Raw genomic sequence first — 22388 nt, 5'->3', positions numbered from 1 at the left:
CCTCTATCCTACTTATCTATTTTTATTTCTGTATTTCAGCAAATAATTTCAGCATGGCAATGGAATAAACCTAAAACAGCCGTCAAAGTTATCAGTGGCCCACCACCCTCAAAAATGCATTTCGTAATTTTCAAGGAAAGAGTTCATCAGTTGCAGAAATTAAAAGGAGTCCTGAAAGGTTTGAAACGAGGCTTGAGAGGAGTACCAGTGCTGGATGAAAAGGCAAAAAACACATAGCTTGTGAAAATGTAAGACTACAGGATTGCAGCCGGACAGGTGTGGTGATCGGAATCAGGATGATGTGAAAAAAGGAGCCAAAAGACAATGATGCAAGAGGTTGAGGGAATGTCCATTCCACAATAGAAAATAGAAAGCACTGCATTAGTGTCTTCTAAAATTATAGGGTGTGGGGTGAGATATCTGTTACCAAAATGCACATAAGGAAGGGGAAATTAACAGTACTAACCAAGATTAAGGACGACAAAGTAATTAACAATTAGGTCAATGAATATGACCTTGATATTTCACAAAAGGCTGTTTTAAGATGATGTTTCAGCAACTACAAAACTTCTTATATTGTATCTGGCATTTGTATCGATTGGTGCTACCATTAGTGTTGCACTATAGCTGTGAGTTTCTTGTCCATTTTGATGAGGCTGGAGTGTATAGTTGATTACATGTTTGCTGTCTAACCTATGTGTAAAGCATGACATGATAGGATAAAGACTGAGGAGATACTCCAGTCGCACCTCAGCGAAGGTGGAGTTGCACATCAGTGTCCACAGGCCACAGACATTAAGGCTGAGTGAGTGCTGTTTCATTAATACTAACTCCACCAGGTCAGCCCTTCAGGTAGGGGAGCCATCGAATGTATTATCTTGAGGCATCATACAAATCTGCCTCGATATTATCAGTGAGGGCAAACCGATATGCTCTCTTCACGGCATTTACCACCCACCCAGGGACAACCTCACCTTCGCCCAACAAATCATGGATATGATCTTAACCAATTCCGGACGACAGCTCACCCAAATATACCTTGGGGACTTCAACCTCCACTGGAACGACCACAATGATGCGGTGGTAAATAGTCTTAAAAATGTCCTCAACGCTCTTGACCTCAAACAATTATGCAACAGCCCGACCCACGAGAACGGCTCTATCCACGACCTTATCATCTCCAAAGAGGACGCTATCCAACTTGAGTCTATCCAACCCTGTGACTGGTCAGATCATCATATTGTCACTTTCTTCATCAATGAAAAGGTCAAACTCAACACGGTGCACCCCTCCAAGCCTAAAGTCTGGAAAAGAGACCTGAAAAAACTCAACCCAAACTCCCTACCCCCTAGCAGCTGCGACCTCCTACGCCCTCCTACCGGCGCCACGGACGTCCAATCCTTGACTGACCACTATCTCAACGCCATGACTTCAATAATTAATGAGGCTGCACCCTTGCAGCTAAAAAGAGCCTCTGCTAAAATCTCCAATCCATGGTACGACGGGAGTCTCAATGAGGATAGACGAGCCATGCGAATGGCAGAGCGCACCTGGAGATCAGCTCCCTCTGCACTGCACCTAAAAACCCTGAAGGAAAAGAGAAACGCCTACTTCAGGCAAATAAAGCGCTCAAAATCAGACTTCTTCAGCCTCCAGCTCGACCAAGCAAAAAACCGCCCGAGAAAACTGTTTGAGCTAATCAGAACTCAATCCAAGGAACAACCTCAACCACTCAGCACTAGGCGCGAAGCACCCCCCTGTGAAGAATTCGCTGCTTTCTTTATCCAAAAAACTGACAACATAAAGAGTGATCTCCTCATTGACGCAAGCCTTTACTCCAAACCCCACTGCATAGCACCCAATGATCCAAAAAACAATGCTACATGGTCATCCTTTGACACCTACTCTGAAGAGGAAATTGGCAAACTGCTCAGCACCTTAAAACCTTCCAATCACCTCACGGACCCCCTCCCTGCTAACGCTGTCAAAGACTTCACCCCTTTGCTCCTTCCACTCTGGACTAAAATTATCAACAGCTCACTTCAACAAGGAACCATCCCTGACTCCCTCAAAGTTGGTCAAGTCACACCTCTACTAAAGAAACCTACAGCCGACCCATCTGATCTAAACAATTACCGTCCCATTACCAATATTCCCACTCTCGCCAAACTCCTGGAAAAATGCGCACAACTACAATTGACTAAACACATTGATCGGTTTGATCTCCTCAACCCTCATCAATCAGGCTTCCGAGCAGGACACAGTACAGAAACTGCTATGACTCACATAATAGACGACGCCCTTCAAATCCTAGATCAAAATGATACCTGCCTCCTCATCCTTCTTGATCTCTCTTCAGCATTCGACACCGTCAAACATGAGAATTTACTCGAACTTTTAAACACAAGAATGGGTCTATCTGTGACTGTTCTCAAGTGGTTCACTTCCTTCCTTCACAACAGGTCGCAGAAATTCAAGAGCAACAACTGATGTCCTCGCCAATACCGGTATCGTTAGGCGTCCCCCCAAGGATCCTCCCTATCCCCAACTTTGTTCAACCTAGTTATGGAACCTCTCACCACCTTGCTACAAGCATCCAATGTACTCTTTCACATGTACGCCGATGACACCCAACTATATCTCAAATTACAATCTCCCAAAGACATTCTACTCCTGAACTCAACGATCAGAAGCACCCAATCCTGGCTTGCCGATAATCATCTCAAACTCAATGCCCTGAAAACAGAATTCCTTCTGATCTCACCTCCCGCGCAGATCTCTAACACTCAACTGTGGCTTAAACACCTAACTGCACTCAATGTCCAACCCACCATCGTGGACTCAGCAAAATCTTTAGGCATAACACTCGACACCAATCTCAACATGCAGCAACATATCAGCAAGGCAACTAAGGGAGCGAACTACCAAATCAATACCCTGAGGAGACTTCAACCCTTCCTCCCAGCCAAAGACTTCCAAACTGCAGTACAAGCACTAGTCATTCCTCGAATAGAATACGGCAGCACCGCTCTCTGCGGTCTCCCTATAACTACTACTGCACCCCTAAGAGCTTCTCTAAACGCTGCAGCGAGACTCATCACTGGGTCAAAAAACACTCGCATATCTCCCCTGACTTGAAATCCCTGAACTGGCTGCCTTTTGAAGCCAGAATACATCTGAAAATCGCCTGCATGACACACAAGGCTGTACACCTGAGTTCACCCGGATACCTCACCCAGAAGCTGACAATCTCTGGCGGCTCTAGAAACACCAGAGGCACAAACAATCTTCTGCTAAAACCTTGAAGATTCCGGAAGGAAAAAACTTATAAACGCTCCTTCTCAGGAATGGCACCCAGGATCTGGAACTCACTCCCTCCTGAAACCAGGCTCATATCATCCATCACACTCTTTAAGAAAGAAGTAAAAGCTATCCTCATGGCTAAATACACTTGAGCTATTCACGTCGGTTTTTAAAGTCGCTGCACCGATCAGTATTATCTGTTCGATCCCTTCGATTGTTTGTATTACTTGTGTTGTTGATTTACCTGGCGGTCTATGCCTTCACCTATTTGTACCACTTGCATTATTGATGTAACTGTTTTACTATGCTTCCTCCTATGCTTACCCCACCCCACTTATTACCCACAAGTACGCCATATCTAATGGCCTGTTATGTATGCTCTGTAAAGCGCTCTGATATCTGCAAAGATCTGGTTCGCGCTATATAAAACTTTCAAAATAAATAAATAAATAAATAAATCTGTACTCCTTCTCAGACCCTACTGTAATACCACTACCTGGTTGGTAAATAATGAAATGCTATGGTTGTTACAGGAGTGGAAACATCCATGTATTTAGTGCTTTTTGGAATGCAAGAAGGCCAGTTCATTTTCATATATACATAGGGAGGAAGTTTTTAAGATTGGCAGTCTGTACCATGCACTGCATGTGCAAGACTTTCCAGACTAAGGAAATCATAGAAGTACCGCCCTTGGTCTGCGATCTCTCCTTGAGGGCTCGGGTTTAAGCTTGTGTGGCATGAAGATCAGGTCTATACTGTGGATTGACCAATGCACAAGCATAAGTTGAGTGCTTGCTGGATCCAAATGAAGTGTTCCTGTGAGCGCAGGTAGAAGAGGAGAATTGTAGCAGTGTTTAACAGTCATTCTTGACTGCCTAAAAGAATAACAGGAGCACATCAGTATAAGACATTGTCAATATCTAACTTTGAGAGTATGAACCCAACAGTTCTCAAGATCCACTGAGGGAATCCCAGGAAGGTGAAGATAGATCTCAAAGTCCAGAGTGTGTGAAAAGGAGAACGGGGAGAGACTTGCCAGCATACCAGCATTCTAGATGCTACAGGCTCCTGAGTCCCTCATGACTGGGAGCTCTCTACTCACTAGCAAACCACAACCAATTGAGCCAGTATGAACGCATACTGCATGGATAGCCCAAGAAAAGGGCAGCCTTGCTTGTCAGAGGACAAAAGAAGTCATGCAGGCGTGTCTCTTGGTCTTCAATTTTAAGTTATAGCGTGCTTTGTTCTATTCAGATACTCAGAACTATAGGCAAACAGAGGGCGGTGCTCCACTTACAAAGGATTCTATAGGTAAAAAGTGACAACTGAATGTTTTCTTAAAAAGGCAGTGAAAGTTATTAATGAATTGTTTGCACAAGATGGGCTTCAAATTAGCAATGCAACAAAGCTTCTATTTAAACTTACTATGGAAATGTATAATTACCACTTTGCTTCTCCTTTAGGGATCACATTTACAGTGAAACCGATGTGCACTGAGCTTTTTGTGATCAACTGTATTCGGTATAAGTAATAGGGCACAGAAGGGGAAATCTTGTAAGACCAAGTAAAAAATTGGCAATGCAAGGCATTCTGATCCTGTGTGTTTCATTCTAAGAAAGGTCCTGTAATCACACCTTTTATGGGTAAGGCCACAGAAGACTGCACCATTGACAATGGACTTCCAAAGTGTCAACAATACCTTCAATGGTTTAGCTTTAGGACTCTTGTAGCAGGCAACACTGTATGTTATGGAGCTAATACAAGTTTTCCCCTGAACCATTCCCAGAAAAAGAGTTGAGTTTGACAATGTTATCATGGCTAGATGTGAAGGCTGATGCAATATGCTTAAATATCTTGCTTGGGACTGTATGGTAATCAATGTTATCAAGTTTACATTGGTGAGTGAGGTATTTGATTGGATTTATCAGGGCTCGTATTCCATTTTCAGATTTATTTTGGTCTCCCTAGGTTTTTTTAATATTTTCTTTATAACAGAACTTTGTCGTCATTTTATGATATGGTTAACCCAATAGGCAGCAGACTTCCCTCAACTGCTCGCCCCTACCCCTTGTGTCCCTCGTCTTAACTGATCTATAAAATTTGAGTGTTTCAAAGATAGTGACTGACTACCACCATTTGTCTCCCCAGGAACAGTCAATATTATCATATGTAACAAACAATTTATTTCCAATATACCCGTCATTAGTTGTGAAGTCAGATTTTAAAGTTGTTTTTGTCGTTATCAGGTCATAGATATTGCTTGTCTTCGTTTTAAAATAGGCAATGATGTATGATCTAAATGTGTTAATCAATTAAGTGTTTTTTCGCAACAAGATACATGGGCCACTATGGATCTTTATCCAAAAGGTTATGTTTCTTCAAGAATACCTCTTATACCTTCCTCCTCAAGAAAGGCCAAAGTGGGCCAGCCTCATAAGGATTGCAGTCACCTTTAATTGCAATGTCATTGAATAGCCCTCCAGAGTCCCAGACCCTCACAGACAGTCTAGCTTCCTGGACAACTTCATGGTGCCTTAGGAGTCTACATACAAATTTTAAGAGGCAATCTCAACGCTAAAATTGCAGCTAAATCGACTGGTAATGTGGACGTTGATGTTGAAATAGCTGCACCAATTTTTACTATCTATCATATCTATCTCATGGCAACAGGGGAATATCTTCTGGATTTAAAACACCAAATGGACATTATGTTATGTCAACTATGATTTTTTGCATAGCTGTTCCACTAGTTGGAAATGTTCTGCCAGAAGGAATTTCAGTATTATTGACTACATTTTGTTTTTTACTCTTCCTGCTGGGAAGGGTTATTGATTATAGTATCAATCCCCAGTGGATATGGCTAACACAACAGTTTGTTTTCTCCTTTCTGGAGACCTTTGAAGTGGCATCTTGCAATTCAAAGTTCCTAGGGATACGTGTCAGCACCTTACTATTCACTCAGATTTTTCCCTTTTTTTTTTTATATGGGGATGACGCAGTCTTTATGGCTGTCGGCTCAAAAAGTAATACTTTTGTGAAGTTCATGGACAAGCTTGAGCGCGATCTTTCAAAAACCTTTATCCCCACTATGAGCACATGGTTTTCTAGATCTAAAACATCTTCAATAAAAAATAGTCTTTTGGGGAAATCTCATACTTGGGAGTAACCTTTGACAATACTAATAGGTAGACTCATTTGCTAAGGACTAGGAGATTACGATTTAGGTAACAAACTGCTGAAAGATATGCTATCTATAAAAGTAAGTGTGCAAACACAATAATATATAGGGAATGAGGCTTTATAGATACTATATCCACACAAGTAACAAAAACTGATTTTGTAGTTAATTATTGGGCTTGCCCCAAAGCAATGCACGTCATATGCCAAGAGGAATTGGACTTAAGAATAAATTATATCTACCACCCTTTGGTTATGGATTTCATTACTGGTCAACCCTGCAATAACTCTAAAATGACCGGTTATTATGGATTATAAGAGTTTGGTGGCCATACATCAGTTTAAGTGGTTAAAATAGATCAAAGATGTGTGTTTCGAGTTGGAGAAACCAGAATTGTACGGGATCTCCTGAAATATAGTGAATTCTCTGAAATTATTAGTAAATGATTAAGTCAATCTATATCTCTAATGAGGAATTTGATATTGAGGAATTCAATGTTTTATGATTACCTAGAATGTTTTTTGACTATTTATATATACATCCAAGTGTGTGTTTTTATGGTTTCAACCTTTATAACCAAAATAAATGGTTATTGAATTATACTGACACTGGTATATCAAACGTGTAAGAGAGACTCAAAGATCCATGATCTTGTTGGCATACATTAAGGGTGGTTCATGATATTCGTCTGGGCAATGGTCCAGTTTTCAAGCTAAGATTTCAGTTCTCACTGCTTTGAGTTTCAAGTAATTGCAGGGCATTTAATTTTTCACTGCTAGTGAACTAGTCTAATGCATCCCCTAGGTTCCCAAGCTCCTTTAGTCTGTGTAAACAGGGAGAACAGAAGTCACGATCGCTCAAAATGCCACTGAAAGGCTAAATACAAGTTGTGCTGAAACGTGAGCTCAAGTGAAGTGAATACACAGCTTCATACCCCTAATGAGAAACTGAAGTATATTTGAAGATGGGAATCAAGCTACTCCGTGAGGGTGCTAAGGATGGAATTTTGTGTTGTTGATACGGCCTGTAGGTGCAGCGTTTTGAGGCTCTCAGTGTGAGCCATAACTGTGCTCTTATCATTCATGTTTTGATGCTGAGCACATATTTGACCTTGACGAGAACTGAAGAGTGATAAGAAGCTTAAGCCCCAAAGCTAGTTCATTAAAGATTATATTGCAGGGTGACCTGTGTGGGTGAAGTGTGCATTAAGCAACCTATTATGGAACAAAGATCTGTAAAATATACAGAAGATTGGCAAGGGGCAGTCAACAGAAATTGCTTTTATACAACCAGCTATCTGTTTGCCAAAAGATCAACCAGAACAACATATTGACACATGGGGGGATCTCTTCCATGCAGGGACGTTTCGCTCAATGGACCACTTGTTTCAGGGAATACAATATACTCCCCTGGACGTGTTCATCTATGTGCGACTACGACAAGGGATGCGATCAATCAACCCAGACTTCCCACAAGATCCACTAAACTTCCTCCCATTACATCACATGCTGGGTCCACATATGGAAAAAAGAATAGGAACCGCAGCACTCCAATGTTTTAAATTTAGAATCCGTAATACAAATTGACCCAGCTGAAACAAGAATTAAGCAGCAAGCCAACGTCTTAAGAATGGAATAAAACATTAGAAGACATTAATGCTCAATTAGACAGGTGCACAAAAGAAATCAACAAAAGAAAATTGAGAAAGTTCAAAAGAGACACTGTGGACTACAAATTAGGTGAGGTCTATAATTGGGCTGAAATATATGCTGCTAGAAGACAACAACGACCTTACAACAATAGTTCAACAGAAGGCGAATCTTCCTCATCAGATGATTCATTCCGAAAAGGTTTTCAGCGAGGTACACCATGTCAGATTCCTCCACAAACAGAGATTTAACCCACAACTTCCAACACAGGACAAACTACACAGGTTTCTTTTTTAGGACAAGGTCCCGACCAAACAGTCGATCGGGGAGGACCCAGTTCAAAAGACATTCAACAACCAGTGGCAAAATCGATGAGGAGTCACAAAACTTAGTGATCAACATTTCGAATACAGAAATGAGTGCAATCCAAATGAAAACTTTACAGAAGGGCATCTCATTTGTCCCAACTTATCAATCCAACGAATTCGAGGCACAGATCTTTTACTACAAATTTATGAGATCATTCAGACTCTATTTTGAAAACATATGTGAACCTCAACATCGTGAAAAGTCTGACACCCTTGCAGACGTACGACCGAAGAGCACGTTTCTGGCATCAGTAAGCCACAAGATACTAGATACTTTTGAAATCATGGTTCAAAGGGATTTGCACCCATTTTTCAAGATCACAGAGATGATAAATACAACTTGTCCAATCAAGAACGCCAGGCACTTGCCCAGCTGGCAGCTAATGAAAAAATTACGATCTGTAAGGCTGATAAGGGCGGTGCACTAATCATTCTTGACACCACCTTCTACATAGAAAATATATTGGCGCATCTCAGCGATACGTCATTGTACATGGAAGTCAACTCTGACCCCACGGTGGAATTCAAAGAAGTCTTACAAACTCTGATTGACAAGGCAGAAAACATGGGAGTTATCACAGAACGGGACAACAAATTCTTGGTGAAAGATCATCCTCAAATTCCATACCTATATATGGTTCCCAAAGTCCATACGCAAGCTACCAAACCGCCTTTCCGACCTATAGTGAGCACCCGCAACTCTATCCATGAGCCGATTGGCATCTACATTGATAAACACTTACAACCCACTGTAAAAAGTATGCCAAGCTACATTCAAGATACTACAGATTTTTTTGAGAAAAATTAGCAACATCGGGATAGAACATAACCAACAAATTTACTTGTGCACCATTGACGTTAACGATTTATATACCTCCATTCATCACAATCTGGGGTTACAAGCGTTGGAAGCAGCTTTGTTGAACAGTGACAAACCTTTAAATCTACAAGTTTTCCTCATGGAACTCATGCAGTTTACTCTCCATCATAGGTATTTCAGATGTTTAGATAAATTCTTCATCCAAATATCGGGAGTAGCCATCGGCGTATGCAAATCTTTTTATGCATCAATACGAAGCTGATCACATCCTTTCGAATCCTGAATGGCAAGAACATCTTAGCACTTATCATCGATACATTGATGACATCTTCCTAGTGTGGAAAGGTTCAGAAATTCAACTCCTGACCGCCATTAACAGTCTTAACAAAGTTAATGAGAGGATTCAATTCACGCATACCATCAGCCCGTCTCAGATAGCTTTTGTAGATGTTAACATAAGAATCTTGGAAAGTTGGTTAGAGACTTCAATCTACACTAAGGCTACAGACCGCAACAACCATCTACACTTCAGATGTTTTCATCAAATGAGCTTGAAGAAACATCTGCCCTATTCTCAACTTTTGAGAGCTAAAAGAATCGCATCGACTGAAGAATCATTCAAAGAAGACTGTTCTAAGATAATAAACAAATTCAACTAAAGAGGGTATCCAAACAGTATTACCCAATTGGCAAAAAATAAGAGTAAAAACTAATTAACGTTCACAACAATTAGTAGTTAAAAAGCATGTTCAGACCACAGATACACGTTCCGTATTGGTCTCACAATACTCTGTTCAAAGTACCAAAATCAAACAATCCATCAGCAGCTGCAGCTGTTACAATTGGAGTCAGATTTCAACAACATTTTCCAAAGTTTTCCTATATTTGCTTATCAACGTTCTAATAACATCCAACAATTGTTGAAACAACGCAAAAGCATTGCTAAAGTCACATATAAGGGGACATTAACTTGCCACAATTGTGGCAACTGCAACAGTATTATCAAAGGCACTACATTACTACACCACATGTGATACCACCAAAGTGGTATATCTACTGAAATGCCCATGTGGCTTGCCATATGTGGGGAAAACTGAGCGGAAAATTAAAGTAAGACTCACAGAATACCGCAGTAACATTCATACTAAAAATCTCAAATCCAGTGTGGCAGCACATTTTGTAAACCATGCTCACAATGTCAGGCAAATCGGTTCATGGGGTTAGAGGTTGTCAACAATTAAGAAGGCAGAGACAATAAAAAGTTCCTATTACAGCGACAATTGTGCTGGATGCACAGACTGAATGCCCTACATCCGAAAGGGGTCAATGAGAGACTGGAATATAGTTGTTTCCTATAAGTTTGCTTGCACATTATTGGGGTTGCTGCCCTGGTTTGATTACTCCCTGCCCCTGTGTTCCACTCTAAGCAATTACTGAGCTTCCTTCTTTCCTTTTTAACTACGCTGCACAGTTATCCTCAGTATATGGAGTATTTCACTTTACATGCATTAATATTAGGAATTTTTGTCATGTCATAGACATGTTTGAAACCCACACATGATTTTTCCATAGTCTGTCTTCTTTCTTCACTCGCACTTTTTTCACTCTTAATTTTCTATTCGCATGGCACTTTCGGTTCTTTGCAATTTTAATCGTTTTTTATTTTCTCTACACAAGCATTTCCGTTGGTTACTTGCATTTTCTTTAGTCACAAGCAATTTCACATTCTTTATGTGCGCAATACTTCAATAGCTATGAGCGAACAGTCCTCTTTCTATCACCACCATTCCCAATCTACTATAATGGCCCTGCGTCTTCTGGGCGCTCTCTAAGAAAACGCCGATTTCACTTGCACGAAGCTGGTTGCACCTTTGTATTACGGCATTTCTAACTGCTTCACGTTGAGGTAAGCGCTGTACCTTTGGTGATTTTCTGATCATAAATATTTGCCGCCCTGGCATGCTGTGTTACCCACATCGGCACCCGGTCACTTTTCGGCACTTCGAGTTACAGATATCAAATCAGACTTTAAAAGGACCATGTTGAAATTTAAAAATACGAGCGCTAGTGTCTAGTGCTCTCAGTTCATTTTTGTTGCATGAACGAACGTAGCACGCTTTTTACGACACACGTTTCATTACTTGGTTCCTTCTGCACGAGTCTAGCATGTTTTTTTCACTTTTATTTAACGCGCTTCTCAGCCATTAAAGAGCTGCTTCTTTTATTTTTCATTTTTCTCTTATATTTCACATTTCCTTTTTAATATCCTTTAGAGTCCACCATGGTTCTCACACCTTAGATCCTCTTTGTTTATCTCACCATATTTAATCAGTATTACTACACAGCGCAGAATTATATGTTTTTTCCACCTGGGTCAGCGATATATGCATTTTCGTTTTGCTTGTTTCTTGTAGAATCATTCCCTCTGAAGAAGAGCTACGGCTCGAAATGCATTGGGGACGCATTTTTCAACGTATTAATCCAATAATGACCATTATTTCCATTGATGTCCTATAATCGATTGATTTACTAATGGATGGTTTATCATATGATGTAATATGATTGAAGTACCGACTGAATAAAAGTTGCCAACTTGAAAAAGAAAAAATTGTACGTTTGTGTTTTCTCTTCATTGAAATTTAGCAACTGCGTCACTCTAAGGAGTGCTCGAGACCAACCTTACACGAAGTAAGGTTTTCCTGAATACTGTCCACATATGGAAAACACCTAGTGTCATGCCTATACAGCAATATACGGAAGCACAGAGAAGGAATCAATAGCCCGGCCCGCACACATTGGGGGGAGGAATTAGGGCAGGAAGTGACTCACGTCCAGTGGCCTTATTGCTGTTTCCATAACGCACAGATCTCAGATAGCTGCAGGCTGCGGGTGATACAATATAAATACCTGCAGCGCCTATTCTAAACGCCAGTGAAGAAGTATAGATTTAATCTCACAGACAACGATAGATGAGAACGGTGTGGACAGCCAGGGGCTGGATTCTTGCATTTGGCCTGGCAGTGCCCGGGAGTGTGGGAGTTCTGGGAACTGGTGTTCACGGCGCTCGAGAAAATGAATGACAGCACACTGGAGAGAGACCCACTAATTGCATTACTAGGGTACACAACACAGATACACAAAACATGCAAGAAATTCCTCGCCTTATCGCTATTAATAGCTAAACGTAGGTAGCTTGTAGGTGGGGTAACGGATGGGCCCCGAAATTCAAAGGGTGGCTATCAGATTCAATATATTGCCAAGAACAGACAAACCCACATACCGAACTACTGCCCAGAGCCTCCAAACCTAAAGACATATGGGGACCTCTTCAAGGATACCTACTCTCACAAAACTCGGATGAGGTAACTCCGACATCATATAACAATACACGTTTGACACAAGAAACTACCCAATAATCATCCTCTCTGTACTGCTATGCACATATTGTTTTTATCATGTCTGTTCAAGGCCAAGGGTTCTAGGTGCGGTCGTGAGGACTGGGTCAATTGTCACTGCCTACTTATAGATGGATGCCTCAGATTATACACACATGATATTACTGTACTGCTTCTTTTGTTTAACTTCGGTCAGAGCTATGCACCTGATTATGTTGCTCCATCACCTGCATTGAAGTTGGGACGTTCAACAAGCCAGACTACCACTGATACGATAAGATTCACTGTAAGCTTGTCTGTAATACATCATAACAGTGCATGACAAAACTATAAATAAAAGTTTTTTTTTAAAAAAGATCAACCATATTGTGCTCAAATCCATGAGACCTGATAATGGCCCTTTTAACACAACAGGGTTGAAAAACAGTTCATCACTACTGCGCTAGGGTGCACATAGGTGTAGGTTAATGGACATCAAAACCACCAGTACTCTACAAGTTGGTGTCCAAGCCTATTGTTATTACTATTCTTGATCATAGTTTGGCAATATGCATAATTCACTTTTACTGTGTGACTGCTTTTTTCACTAACCTCTTTCTTGACTGTTGACTATTTTATACCTGATGAAGTAAGCTGATTTCAGTTGATGTGGTCTTGCCATTATTTTTCTTCCACGATAACTGTTTTTCCACTGTATTGCTCTTGCAGTCTTATTTATTAAAAAACCTCGGAGTTAACTAATCTTTATTGTGGACTTACACATCTTATGTGAACACTGTTGACTTTTATAGCTTTAGGTTCACGATCCATTAAAGGTTGGCAGGGCAGATCCTTTTTTTTTCTTTCTATTTTTGAAATAGGTCCATCTTATCTCATGCACGTTTAACCAATACCTTCCCCAATGTGGGATCAGCAGATTAAGACTTCTACTTACACTTTTAAGAAACCAACAGCCTGATCCTAAAACAGAGCTCCTCATTAATAATGTAAAACTCAGCTCTCAATCATTAGCATATTCTAGAAGTTGTAGAGAGTTAAAGTACTATAAATGTAAATGGACAGTGAGGTTTCTGGCGCCACAACTGCTAACATTTTTATTATAGTGTATTAATAAACTATTTTATTTTGATACACACCAGCAAAGAGGCAGTGGACAGATTATTCAAATGGTCTTGCACAGATGAGACTGGTCATTGTCTTAAATAACTGTGAACTAGAATTACTGGACTTCAAAATGTTTTTCCAAATAGCTTTAATAGCATTGAAGTGGGTAGCAAGTCATTTTCTGACAACTTTTGTTGCGTACCTCAGCCTAAATACACATAGCTGTAAGTTTTAAAGTTTTTAATTACAGCACAAACGAATCTGCAATCAGACTCAGTGGCAACTTAGCTTTGAGGCTTTAAGATGTCAATGGGTTCTTGGCATTACTCAATATATGCTCTCTGGGAATATGTTAGTCATTTGATCACCTTGGCTTGGACAATCTGGCACTCATGCAAGGCACTGAGGGAAGGAGTATATACACACTATTAGTCAATAAACCCTTGCCTGCAACATAGTTTTACTTTGCTTTGCCACCAACTAGTGTCTGCGGCAGATGAAGGGTACAACATTTGTATCATATCTAATTTGCATTTATCAACTTTTATGCTTAGACTGTAGACCTTTGAATTTTCTCATTATTGGAGGTCCCCTTTGATTCCGTAGATACACATTTTTGGGGGAAGAATTCTCAACAAGTAATCTCATAGATGGGGAAGTTTTCCATTCAGTGTATAATTACACCAGCAAATGTGTGCCCACATGATCCAATAATAACTATTACCTTGTTGGTTATAGTGCAGCAAAAAGGGATACTCAGGCATAATATATCATTTATCTGGTCTTTGTCTAGTTCTATTTACAAAGATAACATTAAGTTTACAGCTGTCTCAAAATGTTTTATCAGATTACAGACAACTAACATGTGGTACTACAACACAAAAGTCAACAAATTGTGAAAGCAAATAGCAGCCTTACCATTGCTAGCTGTCGACCGATATTCCCCACCGTTATTCCACCAGCAAAAAATATACAGGGCAACCAGGACCGAACGTAAAGGAAATCTGGTGAGGTATACCTACAAATAGGAAATATTTATAAAACAGCGATTACTGGTCATTCCACAAAACAAAAATATACATTTCTTCAATTAAATATTGTTTTGTAAGATTTCATTCCTTAACATTGGCTCACCGAAATTGTGAACTAGAGAGGGATAGGGTAAACCTTTAGGAGAATGTACATATATATGGTATGTGGTAGCTCACAGTAGAGTTAGAACTTCAGCTGTGCCCCCAGTTATTTTTCCCCTATCTGTTTTACTGCTCTCGTACGCTCAAAATCTAGATGTTTCCATATTGCAGCTTTCATCCATGGACAAATACCTCAAAGTAGTATGTTAATACTACCCTAAGGGCACTCTAGGAGAAATAAATTCCCTAATTTCTCCTAAAAATCATATGTGATTAAGGTGTGAAGAGTCGGCCTGAGGAGACTTTCCGAAGTTATGTTCAAGTAGTTCTTTCCAGCCTAATTTAATCAAATCGTTGACACCAAGGTGGAGAAAGCATATACCTCATGTCTGGCGACCAACTGGACCTCTTGCTTTGGACAAAGTCTCTCTGTCAAACGCAAACCTTCAATGTCATGCTACTTTAATGTCAGAGCAATCACCACAACCTTCAGGCACTCAAACTGACGGATTCAACACCCAGCAAATGAGTAGTTTGTGATACACACTTGGGCACCATAGTACAAAACAGGCAACAGTTAACAAAAGCATATGCAAATGAAGCAAAATGAACAAAACGTTTATAACAACATAAGGACTGTTAGAACTGGCTATTTCTGGTAGGCTAAGGCTGACGCCAAAGCCAGGCAGAAACCACCATTCTAGTCAGGGCAAGGGAGTCACACGCCAAGATAACCCCTGCTCACCCCTTTGGTAGCTTGGCACGAGCAGTAAGGCTAAACTCGGAGGCAATGTGTAAAGCATTTGCGCCAGCACACAACAGCAACAACATCCTAGGCACACCACAAAAGGAACTCCACACAAGGTTATATTAAAATAACTTTTGTATTGTCAAAACACATCAGATAAAAATCACACATGTACATTGTGCCACCTGGCACGGGCGACATTCATAAGGGATTATGTACAAGACAGGGCCACATGGGCCACTGTCATAATCAGCACTTAGTAGAAATAGAAATACTGTCAAGAAATTAGAATAAAAGGATATAAAATCACTGTAGCACAAAGTAACAGTTATAAATCACAACCAGTATCTACTGGTAACAGGTAAGTACCACCTACGCAACCCTAACCACCTTAGGAGAATGTCACGCAGGGGACCAGGACCTCACTAGGACCACCTGTATTAGAAAGAACAACCACCTAAGAATAAAATACATTTAGGGGTATAAACAAGAACACATTACCCATGATGCATGAAACACATTCAGAGGAGTAGTAAAGGAAAACACCTGATGCCTAAAACATTCAGAGGTGTACGGACAACCACCTAAGTATCACACAGCGCTTAGGGGTCTAGGAAAGAACACATTACCCAAGATGCATAAATATACATTCAGAGGAGTAGTAAAGGGAAACACATGATGCATAAACCTACACATTCAGCGGTGTTAAGAACAAAGCACATGATGCAATAAAAAATATACATTCAGAGGTACCACAACAATACAATAGCGCAGAAATCATGATGTCTAAAAACATTCAGAGGTGCAGGAATAACACATGATGCAAGAAATCACATTCAGAGGTGCAATCACCATACAATTGCGCAAACCCTACATAAGCCACCACCTGTGGCAGTCCCTAGGCCAACTGGCCTTGTTGGGGCTAGGACGCCCTGAGTCTCAATGTCAGGGGCCTAAACGGTGCAGGTGCCCACTACTTGCTGGGCACCTGGGAACATCCCAAAACCTAAACAGTGCAGCTGCCCACTAATTGCTGGGCAGCTGGGAATCATCAAAACTGCGCCAGGGCCCTCACTGGCCCTTAGGCGCAAACTGCGCCACTGTTGGAGCCACACAGGCTCTGAACAACTTCCTCGCAGGCAGGAGGGGGCGGGCACCGGCAATGTGCCCCGGCGCCCCCTCTAACTAGAAATGGCCCAAACGTGGGAGCCACACAGGCTATGAATCAAATATGCCCCATGGAGCCCTCAGGTTCAGACTACCAATGTGCCCCCTAGAGCCTCCGTGGCTCTAAACACAAAGTTGGCCCTCGAGCCTCGCTGGGCTCGTAAATCAGAATAGGGGCGGGAGCCTCTCGGGCTCCAAAGAACAAAGCATGCCCCCAGAGCCTCTCTCAGGCTCTCATTAAAAGTGCCCATGAGCCTCTCTCAGGCTCTACATACACAGCTGCCACTCGAGCCTCTCGGGGCTCGACAATGAAGAGACTGGGGCCGAGCCTCGCTGGCTCGGACGGGCACAGGTAGGCGGAGTACCTCTCGGGGGGGACTCGATATCCCTGGGGGCCCCACGGGCCTAGGCGCACAACGAGCAACCCACTGGAGGGGAGGGGCGGGCACCGGCAATGTGCCCCGATGCCCCCTCCCCTTCACTGCACTCACCGGGTCGGCGCGCCTGTCTTCTTTCTCTCTCTGGGGCTCCCTCAGCACACGGGAGCCCCAGCAGCCGGCCACACTTCCTCCTCTCTTCCCGGGGCTCCCTCCAGATCACGGGAGCCCCGGGCGGCCATTACCGCTCTCCGCCTCTTCTCTCGGGGCTCCCTCTCGGCACGGGAGCCTCGCAGCGGCCATCACCACTCCTCAGTCGGACTCCCTCATGGCGGCCTCAGCAGACACCCGGGAGCCAGCCAATGGCAGTGCGGCTCCCGGGACGAGCCTCCAATGACGCTGACGCTTCAGCCAATCGCTGCGCGTCTCTGCCGATGACGCGGTGGGGCTGGGGCCAATCCCAGCGCGGCGTCACTGAGGGGGCTCGTCGCTCTCCGCCAATCCCAGCGCAGATGCTTCGGTCTCTCTCGGCGATCCCCGGCCAAGGGCTCTGATGATTGTAGGCCCCGGGCAGCGGCAGAGAGAAGCGTAATGAGGAAAATAAAGCGCTCTTAAGCGCTGCAGGCAATTCACAGCGCTCCCCAGCGCTGAAGGTCCAGAAAAAGCGCCTCCAAGCACTAGAAGGGAAAAATAAAGCGCTCCCAGCGCTATAGGCAACCAAAGGTCACCAGTCCAGCAAAAGTCCAAGTAAAGCGCCTCTCCCCACAGTCCTCCACCCCTGAACCCCCTTCAGGGGTTCAGGTTCAGGACAAGTCCATCAGGAGTCCAGGGGCTGGGATTCCCCGGAGCCCCAGCAGCAGCACGCCCCAGGCAGATTCAAGTTAGAAACAAGAACATTTTGGAAGGGGACACAGCCCCTTCTTATACACAGAAAAGCCTTTGAAGTCTTTGTGCAGGCAGTGTGAGAACCAGCTAGAACTGGTTATAGGGAAGTCCTGTCAGTATCAGGGACAGAGGTGACAGTCGCCCAGCGGGGAGGTGGAGCCAGCATTGTGGCTCATTCACTCTTAGGTGCTATCTCCACCCACTTCCTTGGCAGCAGATGCTGCCTTTCATCCACGGGCTGACTCAGATATCCTCCTGGGGCTCTGCAGCCCCTCTCACCCTCAAACCAGACAGTCAATCCACAAACAGGCCCAGGCACTCTGGGCCAGGCTCACCAGCCAATCACACGCCAGGCACAAATTACACAAATATACCAACTTTTCAAAGTGGCACTTCTAGACTAGACACAATCATGCCGCATACACCATTTCGCAGCATTCAATCTCACGAGTTCGCACATATCAAACTCGACCCTGCACTCCCCACACATCAGGAACTACCATGGGCATACATATACCCCATTCATTCCTATGGGAGGGCAGGTCACTCACCACACATACACAGAGAGCTCACGCACTTTACACTGTACCACAGTAAAAAAGTGCGCAGAGGCCTAAAATCACCAACACCAGGTCACAGAAACAGGCTAGGAAAAAGCAAAAAGTTTAGGGGTGAACCTGCCAAAAGGGCCAGGTCCAACAAGGACCAATGTCCCAATTTCTTCACTTGACCTGGAGTAAAACCTCTGCCCACCGTAAGTGCAGCAACAATTTAGTGAGAGTAAGGCAAGAAAAATTGCAGCATCTGCTCAATGGTGAGGAAAAGAGACTTCAGAACAAGATACATGACTAAGCAGCCTCATCCTCATGTACCAGCAAATCAGTAAACAGTGCAAATGGATGTGCTAGTAAATATTGTTCTAAAGGCCTGGCATGACATTTAAACATAAAAGATACCTCTTGACGGTGAATGAGGTCTCCCATCCTCGTCTGGTCTGTTCTGGTGTGCATAACCCTGATACCTGGGTGTGGGCTGCCTCTGCCGACAGCAGAAATGTAAATACATTTACTAAGATCTCCCATAGACTGCCCCAGTTACTGCTCTACATGGAATGCCCATAAAAAGCTGCCACATATGCTTCTGCCAACAGGCTTTCTGTATAGGGATTAGAACAAACTTTAAGAGAATGTTATGTAGCCTCGGAGTATCCTGCAGTCACCTGGTATCACACTTCTTCCTGCTAACCTTGTCCACCCAGCTACCTTACCTTCACATTTACTTGCATACAGTAGTAACTAGTGCACTTCCTTGTTAGAACTGTAACCAACACAAGCAAAACTCTTTTGCATTCTCCATGACCTTTAATTAAAGGCATGCGTTCTTGACCAGGATAGCTACCAAAAGAGACGGAAACTAAATTAAGTCTGCATAATTCTTGTGGGCAGGAAAAGGAGCTGCAGTAGTGGACCTCAAACGGCAACCATATTGTTTTCCAAAGTAAGTCTAAAAAAGTTCCTCACCTTTTCATCGAAAACCAGATTCATGCTGCCTTCTCTTCATCACCATCAGTTTATCCACTCAACACACTACTTACACAGCCATTCTAACATTCGCCCACTCACCCATAAATGCCCACACAAACTTGCCAATCGGCAAAGAAATATTGAATTTGCCAATAGGTCTCACTTGCATGTTATAACAAGCGTCTAAAGAACTGCTTAGGTGGCTTCAATGCATGCAGAATGCGGCTGCTCCAGTTGGATTCCAAAAATACACTCTACCAGGTCATGTTTAAAGCAATTGCACTGGCTTACTATCAAGTTCAAAATTAGTTTAAAAACTCTTTTGATTACCTATAAAACTTTCCTCAAGAATGGCCAGCCGTACGTTCAGACTAGGTTCATAAAATATTCCCCTATAAGGGCATTGAGCTTAGGAAAGCACCATTTGCCCCGTGTTCCAAGAGTTCAGAAAGCAAAATTAGGAGGCAAATGTTTCTCTCTTCTAGCACCCAGTATTTGTAACTTGTTACCTCTGCATCTCCACACTACTCCCAGTGAAAGTCAGTTTAAGGCTCATCTGAAGACTTTTTTGTTTCCAGAATTGTTCTGTTCATACTCCCATGTTCCTTTAGCACCAGTACGCAACTAACGAAGCAGCAACTGAGCTTTATAAGTCACATTTCATTGTTATTATTATTTTTTTTAAAGTTTTATTTAGGTTTTCATAAGAAAACAACATCAAGCGACATACACAGCAATAATACATTGCAGAGTACAGAGGTACATATCGGTTCATCCATAAAGAGGTGCAGTCCCCCCACATAAACATTTTGGCATAGAATATCAGATACTTTATAGATACATCATTAACCATCACCTAAGCATACAGGATTCCATCAGTCAGGCGATTGAGCTATGACATATTTTGCATTTTGCATTTATATCGCGCATAAATCACCCGAAGGTCTCAGAGCGCTAGCAAGCAAGGAACCTCTTGACCCTCAACCCCAAAAGAGCGAGTGCAGCTCATCTGGCTAAAAAAGCCAGGTTTTTAGCTGTCTCCGGAACTTCACATGGTCTGAATGGGAAATGAGTTGCAGTAAATGGACACCAGATGTCCCTAGGTCTAGAAGCGCTGGGTAGTTCCTCCCAATAACACAAGAGCTGGTCACGACAAAAGGCAACATCTTTCAGCCATTGCTGAAATCTAGGCGCAGGCCTTCCATCCCAGTGTAGCGACACTCTGCGCTTGGCCAACAAAAGCGCCAAGGCCACTAGCCCGCGATTACACGTTTTAAGATGCAGTACATTGCCTAGAAGGCAGATAGGCATGGTACAAAGCACTGGCTCCCCCCCCATAGCTGTTAATGCTTCGGTTACTTTCCCCCAGAACTCTGCTACCCCGCCACAACTCCATGCTAGATGTTGTAAATTGGCTGTCTCCGCCCCGCAGCGTCTACGGTTATCAGAATTCCTTAGCCCATATTTAAAAAGTTGCGCGGGCGTATAATATATTTGATTAACGTATTTATAGTGAATTAGGAGCAAATTCCCGTAGCAGTGAATTGGCCCGTCAGTTTACAACAAGTGCCCGAGCCATCCTTCGTCAGTGCCAGCGGCAAAATAGCGTTCCATTTATCCAACGGGCCCACACTCACATCCACTTCATCAGCTTGCGAAGCATTATATAAACGGGTGATCATTTTCGCCCTAGTTTGTGCAATGTAGATATGCTGCAGCGCCGTAAGAGTAGGGGGCTCAGCAGGAAGGCTTTAATTGCAGACCTTAGCCTACTATATATAAAGGTAGCCATAACCGAGCCTCCCCCATCACCCAAGAAGGCCCACAATCCAATAAACTCCCCACCTGAAAACATATCCCCCATAGTGCACTTATCCATAGACTGCAAGATTTTCACCGCCCCCGTTTCACACGTCACAGAGATCTGCCCATGGTGGAGCAGCGGCATAGCGCATACAGGGGCAACCTCCCAGCCCGTCTCCCAAGTTCCTTCCACGCATGTCTCGTGCATTGTACTGTGTCAATCTCATCGTTCTCGAAGACCGTGGTGCCATTAACCACCATTGCTTTCAACAGTATCGGGTGGACAGCACCCGCTTCAACCGCCACATGTGGTGTGAAGGGCGGTGCATTCTGCCAATATGACGTATATTGCGCTTGCGCACACAAATAATACAGTTTTATGTTTGGCACACGGAACCCACCATTTTCGTATGGCAGCGTCAGAACCTCCCACTTGATTTGTGGCTTTTTCCCTCCCCAGACCAAAGTGATAAATATTCCGCGCAATACATTAAAAAAATGATGTCTCAAAATAACGGGTATGTTGACAAATAAATACAGAAATTTCGGGAGGACCATTATTTTTATCAGCGCCACCCTGTCTGCAAACGTTAATGGGAGCAGTATCCACCAAGCAACTTTGTCTTCGAGTTTAACTATAGCAGTCCTATAATTTTCACACACAACAATCTGTGGATCTTTGTGCACCCAGACACCCAGGTATTTGACAGGCTCATCACTCCATATCACGGGGAGCCCGTTTGTGCCCGTTGCTTTGCCATTTGGCAGTGCATTGACAGCATTGCGTATCTCATCCAAGGTCGGCGGATGTATTAAAAAATCCTGCTGCCCCTTTGACAACCACGCCAGGGCTACATCAGCTAGATATTCCGCTATCTCAGGCTCCTCAGCAGTTTTCCTGCATCTGTACATACCCTCATAGTGCTCAACAAAAA

General features: G+C 43.0%; 1 protein-coding gene across 2 annotated transcripts in view; it reads right to left on the bottom strand.

Annotated features, from left to right (window-relative positions):
* Window positions 1–22388, bottom strand: part of INSIG2 (insulin induced gene 2) — a 175238-nt gene that overhangs the window by 1689 nt on the left and 151161 nt on the right. For both annotated transcript variants that reach the window (XM_078682377.1, XM_078682378.1), the window contains exon 5: window positions 14736–14835. In XM_078682377.1, coding sequence (XP_078538503.1) covers window positions 14736–14835 — 100 coding nt within the window. The remainder of the gene's footprint in view (window positions 1–14735; window positions 14836–22388) is intronic.

The sequence above is a fragment of the Lissotriton helveticus genome, chromosome 3_1 (assembly GCF_964261635.1).
Source record: "Lissotriton helveticus chromosome 3_1, aLisHel1.1, whole genome shotgun sequence".
Lineage (NCBI taxonomy): Eukaryota > Metazoa > Chordata > Amphibia > Caudata > Salamandridae > Lissotriton > Lissotriton helveticus.
This window is presented reverse-complemented; position numbering and strand designations above follow the sequence as displayed.